The sequence below is a fragment of the Oncorhynchus mykiss genome, chromosome 5 (assembly GCF_013265735.2).
Source record: "Oncorhynchus mykiss isolate Arlee chromosome 5, USDA_OmykA_1.1, whole genome shotgun sequence".
NCBI lineage: Eukaryota > Metazoa > Chordata > Actinopteri > Salmoniformes > Salmonidae > Oncorhynchus > Oncorhynchus mykiss.
The window spans coordinates 39,808,661-39,825,065 of record NC_048569.1 but is presented as its reverse complement, the minus strand read 5'-3'; the positions used below and the strand labels follow the sequence as shown (position 1 = coordinate 39,825,065).

General features: G+C 42.6%; 2 protein-coding genes across 2 annotated transcripts; one reads left to right on the top strand and one right to left on the bottom strand.

Annotated features, from left to right (window-relative positions):
• Nucleotides 1-2,696: 2,696 nt before the first annotated feature.
• btc (betacellulin, epidermal growth factor family member) lies at nucleotides 2,697-9,483 on the bottom strand. Its single transcript, XM_021602817.2, has 6 exons — nucleotides 9,221-9,483; nucleotides 8,242-8,346; nucleotides 6,291-6,417; nucleotides 5,588-5,734; nucleotides 4,887-5,038; nucleotides 2,697-4,146 (listed from the first exon to the last, which is right to left on the bottom strand). The coding sequence occupies exons 1-5, from the start codon at nucleotides 9,258-9,260 to the stop codon at nucleotides 4,891-4,893; spliced, it is 567 nt and encodes a 188-aa protein (XP_021458492.1). The 5' UTR covers nucleotides 9,261-9,483; the 3' UTR covers nucleotides 2,697-4,146; nucleotides 4,887-4,890.
• A 1,674-nt stretch (nucleotides 9,484-11,157) lies between these two features.
• Nucleotides 11,158-16,253, top strand: LOC110522936 (myosin light chain 5-like). Its single transcript, XM_036979043.1, has 5 exons — nucleotides 11,158-11,257; nucleotides 11,406-11,483; nucleotides 12,536-12,709; nucleotides 15,937-15,956; nucleotides 16,152-16,253. The coding sequence occupies exons 1-5, from the start codon at nucleotides 11,188-11,190 to the stop codon at nucleotides 16,251-16,253; spliced, it is 444 nt and encodes a 147-aa protein (XP_036834938.1). The 5' UTR covers nucleotides 11,158-11,187.
• The last annotated feature ends 152 nt before the right edge of the window (nucleotides 16,254-16,405 follow it).

Genomic DNA, 16,405 nt, shown 5'->3' with positions numbered 1-16,405 from the left:
CCTCCTTGCTCGCACACGCTTTTTCAGTTCTGCCCATACATTTTCTATATGTTTGAGGTCAGGACTTTGTGATGGCCACTCTAATACCTTGACTTTGTAAGCCTTAACTATTTTGCCACAACTTTGGAAGTATGCTTGGGGTCATTTGGAAGACCCATTTGTGACCAGGCTTTAACTTCCTGACTGATGTCTTGAGATGTTGCTTCAATATATCCACATAATTTTCCATCCTCATGATGCTGATCTATTTTGTGAAGTGCACCAGTCCCTCCTGCAGCAAAGCACCCCCACAACATGATGCTGCCACCCCCATGCTTCACGGTTGGGATGGTATTCTTCAGCTTGCAAGCCTCCCCCTTTTTCCTCCAAATATAATGATGGTCATTATGGCCAAACAGTTCTATTTTTGTTTCATCAGACCAAAGGACATTTCTCCAAAAAGTACGATCTTTGTCCCCATGTGCAGTTGCAAAACCGTAGTCTGGCTTTTTTATGGCAGTTTTGGAGCAGTGGCTTCTTTCTTGCTGAGCGGCCTTTCAGGTTATGTCGATTTTGGACTTGTTTTACAGTGGATATAGATACTTTTGTACCTGTTACCTCCAGCATCTTCACAAGGTCCTTTGCTGTTGTTCTGGGATTGATTTGCACTTTTCGCACCAAAGTACGTACATCTCTAGGAGACAAAACGCGTCTCCTTCCTGAGCGGTATGACGGCTGCGTGGTCCCATGGTGTTTATACTTATATTGTTTGTAAAGATGAACGTGGTACCTTCAGGCGTTTAGAAATTGCTCCTAAGGATGAACCAGACTTGTGGAGGTCTTACATTTCTTTTCTGAGGTCTTAGGCCTTGAAATACATCTACAGGTACACCTCCAATTGGCTCAAATTATGACAATTAGCATATCAGAAGCTTCTAAAGCCATGACATAATTTTCTGGAATTTTCCAAGCTGTTTAAAGGCACAGTGAACTTAGTGTATGTAAACTTCTGACCCACTGGAATTATGATATAGTTATATTATAAGTGAAATAATCTGTCTGTAAACAATTGTTGGAAAAATTACTTGAGTCATGCACAAAGTAGATGTCCTAACCGACTTGCCAAAACTATAGTTTGTTAACAAGTCATTTGTGGAGTGGTTAAAAAAAAAGTTTTAATGATTCCAACCTAAGTGTATGTAAACTTCCGACTTCAACTGTAGATGGAGGAGTGTAAGATGAAAGATGGTATCTTATGGCATATACTGTATGTAACCACTTCCCAATGAGTTAGTGGTGTAACAGACAGGCAGAGGAAGAGACAATTACACCTCAGGACTATCATGCTAAGACCACTTAATAGAAATGTGAATACTATAAACAAAAAAGGTTTATAACACTGGTCAGGGGTCACAGTGGCCATACAGGGTAAATGGAGATATTTAGTTGCCGTTTGTATTTACCTGGCCACTGACTAAGATCAGTAAATGGTGGATGATGTGATATAATTTATTAGTCAAGTTTCTTATCTGCTTCTTCCTGAGACACACCCATTATTGTATAGAAAGCGTCCCACATTTCACAGCTGCCATTTCACAGAACCCTTTGAACAATGCCGCAATGTCAGGAGATAAAGTTCACCTTGTGCTCGTAACAACCAAACCAGGAGAGAGAGGTTGTTTGTCCATTAAAGAAGAGTACTGTAGGCTACTTAAGGCTTCCACGTTTCTATTATCCTGTCAGGTGTATGTTCTGTATTGTTTGAGACTTTGTTGTGTTTAAAAATAACAAATTATTGTAATCTGTGATAACAAAATGAATACATGGGAGTTCCATGTCCAAACAAGTGAAACAAATCCTGTACAGTTCAAGTACTCTACTGCAGTAAGTCTTAAAACCTATTGATTTGTTGGGATTGAACAGTATTACAACGTGGCTCTGCTGTAATCCCGAGAGCCCAGCCATGGAGCAGTCCTCAGTCACATGACCCTTCCCATGTGGCTGCTGGATTCCTATCGTTCTGTGATCACATACTTACACTAGGCCAGGGGAAACTATTTATAGACAGGGTGAAACCAGAGGTCTATCCAACAGCATACTTTGTTCTGCTCTGCCTAGTTTTAGTTGGCATGGGAGGGAACTTGCCGACTGGGCCGGCCGAAACTTCAGAGGACTTAGAAACCCTTCCAGACACAGCAGGGTTCTTATCTGATATCTTTATCAGCTGAGGGACAGTAGGAAAGTGGTGAGAACTGGGCCAGTCGAGGCAGAGAAAAGAAATGGTGGCAGCACAACAGCACCTACACAAAGGAAAGTGCAATCAAGTCGGTGGGATGGTACCGTATTACACTAGGGTGTCAGGACCAGGGTGTCAGGACCAGGGTGTCAGGACCAGGGAGGACCAGGGTGTCAGGACCAGGGTGTCAGGACCAGGGAGGACCAGGGTGTCAGGACCAGGGTGTCAGGACCAGGGTGTCAGGACCAGGGTGTCAGGACCGGGGTGTCAGGACCGGGGTGTCAGGACCGGGGTGTCAGGACCGGGGTGTCAGGACCAGGGTGTCAGAACCAGGGTGTCAGGACCGGGGTGTCAGGACCGGGGTGTCAGGACCGGGGTGTCAGGACCAGGGTGTCAGAACAAGGGTGTCAGGACCAGGGTGTCAGGACCAGGGTGTCAGGACCAGGGTGTCAGGAGGAAGAAACTCTACCGAGGCACATCATGGGATATACAGAACTTTATAGGTCGCAGGCTTGTTGTTCAGAGCTCCTTTGACTATTCAAAAAATCATCATCATTGACTCACACACATGGACTTTAGAACCATATTCGTCAACGTCTCCCAAAATAACATGATAAAATAACATATCTGCACAAATAAATGTTTTAATGAAAATGTTGAACTTTTGCATAGCTGAAGAAGCGAAGGGCTGCATCCACGCTGTGAAACTCTGGGATGCTGAGAAAACCCCAAAATCTTCTTCAACAGTGGACTACTTTACAGCTGCACAAATGAACACACAGGCAAGGTTGTTCTGGTAGCAAGGAGACTACACGTCTCGAAATATAAAGATCAAACGCGCTCACTACAAGTTATCGTTGTATCCTTCTCACCCACATTTGGGCACCCTCCAACTTAAGTCAGTAACATCAGCCCTGGCCCATAGAAGGAGTCTCTGCATTGATTACATGTAACAATATACAGTATGTATATACATCAGTTGCTGGAAACTATTAGAGCTTAATAACAATATTAACATCATTATAATAGCATGTGTTCAAGGAATGTCAAATGGACCACAGTGTGTTACATAAGGTGACATCAAGGTCGGCAGGTAGCCTAGCAGTTAAGAGTGTTGGGCCAGTAACCGAAAGGTCACTGGTTCAAATCCCCGAGCCAACTAGGTGAACAATCTGCTGATATGCTCTTGAGCAAGGCACTTAACCCTAATTGCTCCAGGGATTCTGTCAATAATGGTGGATCCCTGGCTGTGACCCCACTCTCAGGGGGAGTGGGATATGCAAAAAAATATATATAAAAAAATCAAATAAATGTGTACAATAGAGCAAATGTAAGCACCCAGCTAATTATTATATTGATCATTTACCTGCATTAGACATAGTATAATCCGTCCCACATACATGCCATGTGTCATCATTATAACAAGCCACATCCACGAGTAAGCATACCTGGACTTTTAGCTTGAATACATGTTAATCATTAAATCTATGCCCAAATAAGAGGTGGTTACAGTCCATAAAAAGGCCTACTCCTTCAGAGCTCAGTGTCCATGATACATAAACTTTAAAAAAGGTTTAACTCTAACTTACTGTGATTTGATGACCGTTCACATTTTGTTTGCATAAATGAGTCTATAAAGGGCAACTTCATCACATTATCACATTTACAGAACGCACAGGGAGATACTGCTTTGAGTTGATCGATCTCTGTGGATTCATGGTGACAGTCTCTCTGTGTTGTACTATATTTCTGCACAGAACAGAGTCCATACTGTCCATATTGTAGACTATGGTCGGCAGTGAAAAGCAGCTGGAGAGTACAGGCTTGTGTATCTCCTCAGTGACGTTAAAGCACCCTCTCTTTCCAACGTTCACTCATAACCAAGGCCATCATCCCGTCCGGCAGGAGAACACCATTTATAGACCCCGTCGCTGGAAGATAAAAAGCGAGTTGTTACTGTAGAAGTGAAATTTGTTTTTGCCACACAATTACAGAGCAGCTTTTGTATAAGCACTGAATAAGCAGTTAAAAGAGAGATGGATAGCATGTTTAAAATGACCCCAGATTCCTTGTCAGACCCAGCCTCTGAACACCACTTTAACAGCTCCACATCCATCACTATGCCCCGAGTCTTCTTAGGTCCGTGTGTGTTCATATTACCTTTTGTAGGGGCAGGCAGCCAGGAAGGCATAGTGAGGAACCAGCTGCACGTCTGCTTTGATCTGACTGTTACAGCCAAATTCAGATACTAAGTCACCCTGCAACGAGCCTGGCCCACACAGAAAATGGACTATATAGGGTGTGGAAACATTGTGTAATGCTCTCCCTCTCTGTCTGTGTAATATGTATCAATGTGTTCAAGGATGGGCTTAGGCAGTGCCAAGCACCAGGCTTTATTCCCCTTCAGGGCCTCCCTTCAGTTGTGAGCTGAATTAGAATGTGATGCTTGGCTTGATCCAACTGGGGAATATCACCTTCCAACAGCAATAAGAGGAGTCTAGTCAGTTTTTGAATTGTCTTTTACCACTGGAATCACTGGAATCAGAACAGCTGGAGATGCTGTGTGTCTTGGCACAACAAGAGAACAAACTAAGGATAATGATGTTAAAGGGGCATCAAAGGTCAGAAAAACGTCCAAGATGTCTTGGAAACTCAGAGATACAGTACATACCGCATCATATTGCATTGATGTTTGAGGTTTCTACTGAATCTGAGGATGCTTCATGCGTTCCATTTGTGTTCATCATAATCATATTGAGCTTCTCTGTTCCATTCCTCGTCTCCTCTTTTCTTCTCCTCTTCCGCCTGCAAAGTTTATGTCGACTGAGACAGAAAAAGAATATTAGAAAGTAACCCATTCCAATTTGTGATGACATCATTTACTTATGTGATGGCATCATCTGTCCTGACTCTCACATGAGCTATTCACTAAAAACATTCTCGCAGTATCACAGAGTTTAGTTATGTACGGTATTTTCTTTAAGCACACAAGACTCTTTTGTTAAACTGATACAACACCTGGCACTCTGTCTCTCTTTTGGGTAAAAAAAAATGAGAGGGGAGAACAGGGCAGATACATACAGCTTGATGGAAAACCAAAGGTAACATGGCCACAAGCGCTTCATTAAAACTTGGCCATTCATGGGATACACACAGATTCCTTACATCCCATCCCAGGGCTAGTATGACTGGCTGTGAGGTGATGAAGCTGTATGTCCACCTTTTCCACTCTCTCTCTCTCTCACACACACACACACACACACACACACACACACACACACACACACACACACACACTCCCTCGGACAGGAAGGTCGCAACATAAAGTAAATCTGTCTGTTTAGCTACTTAACAAATGTGTATTTTACTCACTGTGCACAGATGCAGATGAATATGATGAGCAGTATGAGGAAGACCAACGCTGCTATCACACAGGCTATGATGATCTGCCTCTGGTCTCCTATACGCCAGGCCAAATCAACATACTCACACCTGGACCCAATGTACCCTTTTTCACATCTGAGACAGAGCAAACACACAATTCACCTGCTGCGATTAAAATGTGGACAACAAGTTCGCTTTATTGTTCCTAAGAAAAACAACAAAATAACTTGAAGCGCCTGGGCTATGAGAAAACAAGCAGATGCTGGTCTGTCAGATCAGCTATTCGAGCTGTTCCTAATGAACTGGTCCCGCTGATTGTGATTCTGAGATGCTTGATGAAATGCAGTCAGACCATATGACACCAATCATACATCTGTCTGCCTTTGTTGTTTTTAGTTTAAGTGCATGTGTTCTGTGCAGGGTCACAGTAAACAAGGTCAGCACATTCAGTAGGGTCAACGAGGGATTTCAGTGTTACTTGTCAGACATGAAAGTAAAAACAGAACCTTCATACTTGTAATAATAACGGGGAAATATTCTGCTACAGTTATCAAAATAGATACAAATTAAACATGTTTTCACTGCAGTGAATGTTGAGTACGCAGCATGTTCTTGGCTTGAGACCGTCTGCCTTGGATGTGTACAGATAAATGATTGGGGCCCACAGTAAGGGTCGGGTGAGTTGATTTACCTGCACGAAGGAGTGTTCTGTTCCTTCACAAAGCGGCACGACCCATGGATACAGTAATTCCTGAACTCCTTTGGACATTTGGTGAAATGGCCGCTCCATTTGGCTTGAGTTGCAGTTTCTATTGAGTCTACGGCAAGCGCAAAGAGACAAATACAGGGGAAAGGGGGATTATAAAGTCACTATTTTGATATATAATATCCTTCTGACAAAAAAGATTGCATTGAAAAGGTGATGTAGAATAAGATACAAGTTTGAAGTGAGAGGCCCCTTTCAAACTTGTCATGAGGTCCCTGTTTTCCCTTAGTAACCTGACTCCGGGGGGCCAGTGTGACTTGTCATATAAATAGGCTCCTGGCATCATGATCTGAGGAAGGACCAGGAACTGAACTGACCAATGGGGCAAGACTGGTGTGATTGAGGATAATAATGTGTCAATTACAGATTTATAACTAATGAAATTCTGTCAAAGTAAAAAGAAACTGATATCCTCCTCAGCCTAATTTGATAGGCTGTGTAGAAACACACAAACAGAACATTCTGACCACTATAGTAAAGAGAATGGAAACCTTATTTCACTATTTTATTCTCCTCTATTCCCTTCCAGTGAGTCATTGGGTGGGTAAAAGAATAATGAGGCTTAGTTAACATGACAGAGAGGGAGAAAGCCCCAATTGTAGTGTGAAACATGAGAGCATGCCTCTGACCTAAATATTGAATAGGTGCAGATCTGGTTACAAAGGAACAGCAGGTGTAAATTGATCTAGGTATTTAACTGAGTAGCTGTATGTGCAGCCAGTCATCACACCATATTTCCCAGGAATAAGTATGGTGCAGAGGTCTAAGGCATTGTATCTCAGTGCTAGAGGTTTCACTACCGACCCTGGTTCGATTCCCGGCTGTATCACAACCAGCTGGGATTGCGAGTCCCATAGGGCAGCGCACAATTGGCCCAGTGTCATCGGGTTAGGGTTTGGCCGGGGTAGACTGTCATTGTAAACAATAATTTTTTTCTTAACTGACTTGCCTAGTTAAATAAAGGTGAAATACAAAACATTTAACAAATGTAAACTGAACATAAGAAGAATAGCACACTGCAGACAGGTAATCAGGAACGACCCCCACCTCCCCTTGATAAAATAAACTTCACTGTATCACTCCATGTGGGTAAATACAATGGTACGATCAGTAGTTGATTAGACCTCTTAGTTGTGAGGATTATCATCAAACAGCAATTGACAAATCCTGAATAGTGGAGGCCCTAACCGAGGCTGCTTCAATTGACACCTGATGTCAGCCTGCCGTCTATAGAGAGCACATCTAATTAGCAGTGAGGAACCGAACCCAGTGCACATCTAATTAGCAGTGAGGAACCGAACCCAGTGCACATCTAATTAGCAGTGAGGAACCGAACCCAGTGCACATACACAGCTGGTGCTACATTTCACAATACCACTCACAGGAAAGGTAATGACTGCACGGTCAATGACTGCACGGTCACTGGTGGCAAGAAGGCTTTCATTTGCACTATGGTCTCTGTTGGGGCTGGTACATGACACCTCCTCCTGATACTAAAGGGCTGGGTGGAGAAGCATTTGATATTCCAACTGTTTGAATGAACCACTGTGTGAATGACGCAGTCCTGGAGTATGGCCTTCAAATTTAACGACAGAGCAGGAATACTGAGTATAAGAATGTTTTTCAAGTGCACTTAGTCTCTTTACAAAATGTACCGTGTATGTAATCACAAACACCTTCCTATTCTAATCCAACAGGTTGCTTCTAAACCTGAGTAACTCAAACACGTTAACACATGTGCATGTCAGATGGTAAGAAACACTTTTATGTATGCCTTCTTCAAACTTCAAACAAACTTTCATGGCATGATTATCCCTCCATAAGTTTATGTTTCTCGGGGGGGGGGGGGGGGGGGGGGGGGGGGGGGACAATATACCTGTGAAGTTGTTTGTGTTGCCTTGGTGATAGCGGGACACATTCTTGTTGGCCGGCTCCTCAGTTGCATTCCATTCAGCCAGAGAACATTTGCATAGGGCCAAAGCTACAACCAGAAAACAAACAGAGCTGATCGCAAAATGCCCAAACATCAAGTCAAATCCATACAATTAAATTATTTTAGAATCTGAAAGTTAAGGACAGAGCAAAGGTTGTGGAACTTAATGTTTGACAGTAATTTGACAGTAATACCCCCAGCTTGGGTTTTGGGGTTTCTGGGATTCCCAACACTGTGATAACCTTACTAAAGGTAGTCTTGCATTCAATCCAACAACACTGTTAGTGTTTCAGAATATTCAGGACAACAAAATCCTGCCATGATACAAATGTGGGTAATGGGGAATAAAGCTACTGTATCTATGAAGCAAATAGATGTGATTATCGATAGTCTATGTTATTGGTTTGGATATTGTTGGCATGTGCATTGGGGAACTCTATTTGCTAATAGAGGGCTATGGAGTGGTGGATCATTTGTTGATCATCTGTCACACCAGCATGCTAATTGCTGCTGTCAATCACAGTATAGACAGGCACATAAGATGATTTATATTTTAGTCATTTAGCAGACGTTAGCAGAGTGACATTTTCTTTATACTAGTCCCCCATGGGAATCGCACCTATAACCCCGGCGTTGCAAAAGCCATGCTCTACCAACTGTGCTACACGGGACTACATTACATATCCCAAAGTTATAGTTTGAATAAACGAAAACTAGTGAGGTAATATAAGAAAGACATTTGTAATAATACCTGAAAGATATACATATCAAAGGAAATACAATCTTGAGATAGATGTTGTAAAACAGTACTAAGTCAGTTATTAACCAGATTATAGGCAATTATATTCCAATACAATCAGTAAATAAAGTTAGTGTGAGTTTGAAGAGTTATTCAACTGGAACACAGAACGGTGCCTCTTACCTGTGACTATTCCGACATATAGTTTGCATGCCTTTGCCATGTCCGTGAGCAACGAATATACTATTCCGGGTGGATAAATAGGTAAACGTAGATTTCGTTTCTTATATAAAATCCGGTCAACAAGTTCACTATTATATCCTCTGTTTAGTAGGATACCCTGCTTCCCGACTCACGAATAATGTGGTTCCTAAATGCGTGATCGCGTACCGGTGAACTACAAGGGCAAGAGATACTGCGCAGGCTAGAGGTTTGAATGGGTGAAATGGAACCTGAACATAATAGTGCCACGCCCACCTAATCATGTATGTGCGAGTGCACTCTACCAGTGCAGTTTCATTATGGCATGCAGCTCAAACTGGAGATTGGCTACTAGGCTATCAATTAAGGTGCAATCCGTTTGATGTGCGCATAACCTAATGCAACAAGTTATTAATATACTGTCATTAAAACACATGACAGTTCTTTAGAGCATAATTTGAAGATATGATGCATCTTTATCAAGATGGTTGTCCTGTTAGCAAAAACGTAAACAATTGAAGAATATTTCAAGGTGCATCCCATGAAATTTGCATATACAAATATAGCACTTGCATATATTTGCATAATGCACATTTTATGGATTTTTAACTAAAATATTCATAGTTTTACCTGCATCAGCACATTTTAGTGACCTCTACTGTGAACTGTTGGTAAACGGCAGACGGCGCCGGCTAATGAGACTGTGGGCTAGAACGGTGGTCAGAGAGTTTGTTTGTGTTTATTGGCGTGCAGGCCTCACTATTCAGGCAATGTGAGTCTGCCCAGGTCTACCTATGTGTGCTCTTTCTCACTTTCAGCCCACTCTCTATCGAGGCCTACTCAGTGCACAATGAGCCCTCTGCTAAAATGTGAACTCAGGAATAGTTCGTCTATGGACATCAGCGCTGCAATGCCAGGCAATATGTAGTGGATATAGGAAATCCTATACTGGGGTAAAAGTAATGTATCCAGCGAAGGCACAATTCCAGATGTAGCTGGTTCCTTGATAGCGGAAGCCTTGCCAATAACTATCCAAGAGGTTGATCAAAAGTGTCAAAGCACATTGCCTGTCATTTGTCCCATTACCCACGATAATGGTATGTTGATAACTAGGTCATCTCAAATGGTAGTAGGCAAAAAGAATGCAGTGACTGTCAGCCTCCTGACAGTTTGCCTGCTGTGGAGTAGCAGCCTATTCCCAGACAAAGTTGTAGCACCACATGGTGGCCACGTTGTGCTGTTGCTGCGGTTTTTTTCATGAAGGTAGTATTTACCCACTATGTTCCCATATGGATGATACTGTATGGGCCATCTCAAATATCTCATCTTCTGAGTTGCACAAAGCAATCATACATTCAATCTTCATTCTACTAATACGACAGCGAAAGTTCTCATTGTAGGTCCTGCTCATTGACTCGTACAAAATGTACAGTACCATTGGATAATTCATTTTAAATGATGTCACACCCCATGATCATTTCACACCCCATATACATCCCATATGAAGCACTACAATAAAGAATGAAAGGAGTAGAGCAGCCCTTTCCCCTGTGGGGCCTGCTACACGGCAGCAGTCATCCCTAAACCAGTTTTGGGGTTTCTGTTTTACAGACAGATGTTGTATTTAAGCTGTCTCCTCTCATCACTTAGGCCCATTCACTGGAGTAACAGCATCACTTCTGCAGAGACAAAAATGTTGAGTGTGTCAAGACTGTTGTTTGAGTGGCTTCTGTTATTGCACATTTTAATTGTTTGTGTTTGTGTAAGACAATTGTACATAATTAAAAACAATGACATTTGTATTACAACTTAAAGCATACATAGAAGAAATGCTGAGGGTTTATTTTGCTTGTGTGCCCTATTAATACATGCTAATGAACACTTAACAAAACTAAACAAATACCTCTCTTTAGGCCAGCAGAAAGACCAAGAAGAAGGAATTGGATGCCATGAGAGCCCAGAGAGCATCCTCCAATGTCTTCTCCATGTTCAAGCAGACACAGATCCAGGAGTTTAAAGAATTGAGCTCACACATGATAACAAATATCATGTGGTTCATCATGTCATGTTATGAGGAAGCACAACAATGTTCCCAACCATAGTGAGTAAGGACAAATATGGTATTCTTTTCATAAAAAATTCTGTAAGCCTTTTCTTTCCCTGGGCTAGGTGTTCACACTTACCGACCAGGACAGAGATGGGTTTATTGACAAAGAAGATCTGAAGGATACCTATGAATCTCCTGGTCAGTATTTCAATGATACACTATTTCAATTGCCAAACGTATGTGGACACACCTTCAAATTAGTGGGTTTGGATGTTTCAGCCACACCAGTTTCTGACAGGTGTATAAAATCGAGCACACAGCCATAGACTAACATTGGCAGTAGAATGGCCTATACTGAAGAGCTCAGTGACTTTCGTCAAATGCCCTGCTAGAGCTGCCCCGGTCAACTGTAAGTGCTGTTATTGTGAAGTGGAAATGTCTAGCCGCGAAGTGGTAGGCCATACAAGCTCACAGAACGGGACCACCAAGTGCTGAAAAATCGTCTGCCCTCAGTTGCAACACTCACTACCAAGTTCCAAACTGCCTCTGGAAGCAACGTCAGCACAAGAACTGTTCACTGGGAGCTTCATGAAATGGGTTTCCATGGCCGAGCAGCCGCAAACAAGCCTAAGATCACCATGCGCAATGCCAAGCGTCGGCTGGAGTAGTGTAAAGCTCGCCAACATTGGACTCTCGATCAGTGGAAAGGTGTTCTCTGGAGTGATAAATCAGGCTTCACAATCTGGCAGTCCGACAGATGAATCTGGGTTTGGCAGATGCCAGGAGAACACTACCTGCCGCAATGCTTAGTGCCAACTGTAAAGTTTGGTGGGGGAAGAATAATGGTCTGGGGTTGTTTTTCATGGTTCGGCCTAGGCCCCTTAGTTCCAGTGAAAGGAAATCTTAACGCTACAGCATACGATTACATTCTAGATGACTCTGTGCTTCTAATTTTGTGGCAACAGTTTGGGGAAGGCCCTTTCCTGTTTTGAGCATGACAATGCCCCAGTGCACAAAGTGAGGTCCATACAGAAATGGTTTGTCGAAGTCAGTGTGGAAGAACTTGACTGGCCTGCACAGAGCCCTGACCTCAACCCCATTGAACACCTTTGGGATGAAATGGTACGCCGACTGCAAGCCAGGCCTAATCGCTCAGCATCAGTGCCCGACCTCACTAATGCTCACTTACTGTAAAACAGCTAATGGTTGTTTGAATGGTGGTGATGCTTGATATCTCAACTATCCTCCAGGTAAGCTGAATGTGAAGAACAATGAGCTAGAAGACATGCTCAAAGAGGCTTGTAGTCCCATCAACTTCACCATGTTCCTCAACCTGTTTGGAGAGAAGCTGCATGGAACAGATCCAGAAGAGATCATTCTCAACAAATTCAGAATGTTCAATCCTGACACTAAGGGTTATGTACACATAGTGTAAAGTAGTTAAGTAAACATACATTAAAGTACTACTTAAGTAGTTTTTGGGGGTATCTGTACTTTACTATTTAAATTTCACTACTTTTACTTCACCACATTCCTAAAGAAAATATTTTACTTTTTACTCAATATATTTTCTTTGACAGCCAAAAGTACGTGTTACATTTTGAATAATTAGCAGGACAGGAAAATAGTCAAATTCACGCACGTATCAACCGAACATCCCTGGTCATCCCTACTGCCTCTGATCTGGCGGACTCACTAAACACACATACTGAATTTGCAAATGATGTCTGAGTGTTGGAGCGTGCCCCTGGATTTCTGTAAATTTTAAAAACAAGAAAATGGTGCCATCTGGTTTGCGTAAGATAAGGAATTTGAAATGATTTACACTTTTAATTTGACTTTTGATACTTATGTATATTTTAGCAATTACAGTTACTTTTGGGCGGCCATTTCTGAGATACTGGATCTGGCACTGACAATCATACAACGCTCAAAGTCACTTAAGTCACTAGTTTGGACCATTCTAACGTTCAACGGAACAGTAACTGACTGCCTTTTTTGGAAAATCAGATTCATTAGCAGCTCAGGTACAGTTGAAGTCAGAAGTGTACATACATCTTAGCCAAATACATTTAAACTCTGTTTTTCACAATTCCTGACATTTAAATCCTAGTAAAAATTCCCTGTCTTAGGTCAGTTAGGATCACCACTTTATTTTAAGAATGTGAAATGTCAGAATAATAGTAGAGAGAATGATTTATTTCAGCTTTTATTTCTTTCATCACATTCCCAGTGGGTTGGAAGTTTAAATACACTCAATTAGTATTTGGTAGCATTGCCTTAAAATTGATTAACTTGGGTTAAAAGTTTCAGGTAGCCTTCCACAAGCTTCCCACAATAAGTTGGGTGAATTTTGGCCCAGTCCTCCTGACAGAGCTGGTGTAACTGAGTCAGGTTTCAGTTCTGCCCACACATTTTCTATAGGATGAGGTCAGGGCTTTGTGATGCCCACTCCAATACCTTGACTTTGATGTCCTTAAGCCATTTGCCACAATTTTGGAAGTATGCTTAGGGTCATTGTCCATTTGGAAGACACATTTGCGACCAACCTTTAACTTCCTGACTGATGTCTTGAAATGTTGCTTCAATATATCCACATAATTTTCCTTCCGCATGACAACATGGGGTGGGGCAAAAAAGATAACAGTGGGGCAAAAAAGTATTTAGTCAGCCACCAATTGTGCAAGTTCTCCCACTTAAAAAGATGAGAGGCCTGTAATTTTCATCATAGGTACACTTCAACTATGACAGACAAAATGAGAAAAAAAATCCAGAAAATCACATTGTAGGATTTTTAATGAATTTATTTGCAAATTATGGTGGAAAATAAGTATTTGGTCATCTACAAACAAGCAAGATTTCTAGCTCTCACAGACCTGTAACTTCTTCTTTAAGAGGCTCCTCTGTCCTCCATTCATTACCTGTATTAATGGCACCTGTTTGAACTTGTTATCAGTATAAAAAACACCTGTCCACAACCTCAAACAGTCACACTCCAAACTCCACTATGGCCAAGACCATAGAGCTGTCAAAGGACACCTGTGGTGCAACGTGGCATTGGTGGATGGAGCGAGACATGATGGGCTGGCCAGTCCATAGTATCAATGCCTTCCTCTTGCAGGAACTGCTGACACACTCCAGCCACATGAGGTCTAGCATTGTCTTGCATTAGGAGGAACCCAGGGCCAACCGCACCAGCATATGGTCTCACAAGGGGTCTGAGGATCTCATCTCGGTACCTAATGGCAGTCAGGCTACCTCTGGCGAGCACATGGAGGGCTGAGCGGCCCCCCAAAGAAATGCCACCCCACACCATGACTGACCCACCACCAAACCGGTCATGCTGGAGAATGTTGCAGACAGCAGAAAGTTCTCCACGGCGTCTCCAGACTCTGTCACGTGTTCAGTGTGAACCTGCTCTCATCTGTGAAGAGCACAGGGTGCCAGTGGCGAATTTGCCAATCTTGGTGTTCTCTGGCAAATGCCAAACGTCCTACACGGTGTTGGGCTGTAAGCACAACCCCCACCTGTGGACGTCGGGCCCTCATACCACCCTCATGTAGTCTGTTTCTGACCGTTTGAGCAGACACATGCACATTTGTGGCCTGCTGGAGGTCATTTCGCAGAGCTCTGGCAGTGCTCCTCCTTGCACAAAGGCGGAGGTAGCGGTCCTGCTGCTGGGTTGTTGCCCTCCTACGGCCTCCTCCACGTCTCCTGATGTACTGGCCTGTCTCCTGGTAGCACCTCCATGCTCTGGACACTACGCTGACAGACACAGCAAACCTTCTTGCCACAGCTCACATTGATGTTCCATCCTGGATGAGCTGCACTACCTGAGCCACTTGTGTGGGTTGTAGACTCCGTTTCATGCTACCACTAGAGTGAAAGCACCGCCAGCATTCAAAAGTGACCAAAACATCAGCCAGGAAGCATAGGAACTGAGAAGTGGTCTGTGGTCTCCACCTACAGAACCACTCCTTTATTGGGGGTGTCTTGCTAATTGCCTATAATTTCCACCTGTTGTCTATTCCATTTGTACAACAGCATGTGACATTTATTGTCAATCAGTGTTTCTTCCTAAGTGGACAGTTTGATTTCACAGAAGTGTGATTGACTTGGAGTTACATTGTGTTGTTTAAGTGTTCCCTTTATTTTTTTGAGCAGTGTAGATACTTTTGTATCTGTTTCCTCCAGCATCTTCACAAGGTCCTTTGCTGTTGTTCTGGGATTGATTTGCACTTTTTGCACCAAAGTACGTACATCTCTAGGAGACAGAACTCGTCTCCTTCTTGAGCGGTATGACGGCTGCATGATCCCATGGTGTTTATACTTGCATACTAATGCTCCCAAGGATGAACCAGACTTGTGGAGGTCTACAATTTGTTTTCTGAGGTCTTGGCTGATTTCTTTTGATTTTCCCATGATGTCAAGCAAAGAGGCACTGAGTTTGAAGGTAGGCCTTGAAATACATCCACAGGTACAACTCCAATTGACTCAAAATTTATCAATTAGCCTATCAGAAGCTTCTAAAGCCATGACATAATTTTCTGGAATTTTCCAAGCTGTTTAAAGGCACAGTCAACTTAGTGTATGTAAACTTTTGACCCACTGGAATTGTGACACAGTGAATTATAAGTGAAATAATCGGTCTGTAAACAATTGTTGGAAAAATTACTTGTGTCATGCACAAAGTAGATGCCCTAAACGACTTGTCAAAACTATAGTTTGTTAGCAAGAAATTTGTGGAGTGGTTGAAAAACAAGTTTTAATGACTCAAACCTAAGTGTATGTAAACTTCCGACTTCAACTGTATCTAAGAGATGGAAACCCGGATACTGTACAGACATTTGTCTGCAAACCTTTCAGGTTAAACAGATGTTCCAATCGCCAACCTTCGACCCAGCAGGAAACCTGGACTACAAATCCCTCTGTTACATCATCACACGCGGAGAGGAACAGGAGGAGTAAAGGATCTATGTTAGTGCTGTCAACATCAGACAGGTGCTGATGGTGCTACTGGTTAATCTGTGTTTGAAATGTGAATAACACGCTGTATTGCTGCCTCTCTCGGATTCAGCCGAAGTTAAATATGTATATATTGAGAATATAAAACCCAAAAA

Excerpts from the sequence above, each read along its gene's own strand:
- btc (XM_021602817.2), bottom strand. The coding sequence starts at position 9,260 with ATGGCAAAGGCATGCAAACTATATGTCGGAATAGTCACAG. Across the intron at positions 6,418-8,241 it reads CAACACAAACAACTTCACAG|ACTCAATAGAAACTGCAACT; the intron begins GTATATTGTCCC and ends CGCTTGCCGTAG. Across the intron at positions 5,039-5,587 it reads TTCATCTGCATCTGTGCACA|TCGACATAAACTTTGCAGGC; the intron begins GTGAGTAAAATA and ends TTTCTGTCTCAG.
- LOC110522936 (XM_036979043.1), top strand. The coding sequence starts at position 11,188 with ATGAGAGCCCAGAGAGCATCCTCCAATGTCTTCTCCATGTTCAAGCAG. Across the intron at positions 11,258-11,405 it reads ACAGATCCAGGAGTTTAAAG|AGGTGTTCACACTTACCGAC; the intron begins AATTGAGCTCAC and ends TTTCCCTGGGCT. Across the intron at positions 12,710-15,936 it reads TGACACTAAGGGTTATGTAC|GTAAACAATTGTTGGAAAAA; the intron begins ACATAGTGTAAA and ends AATAATCGGTCT.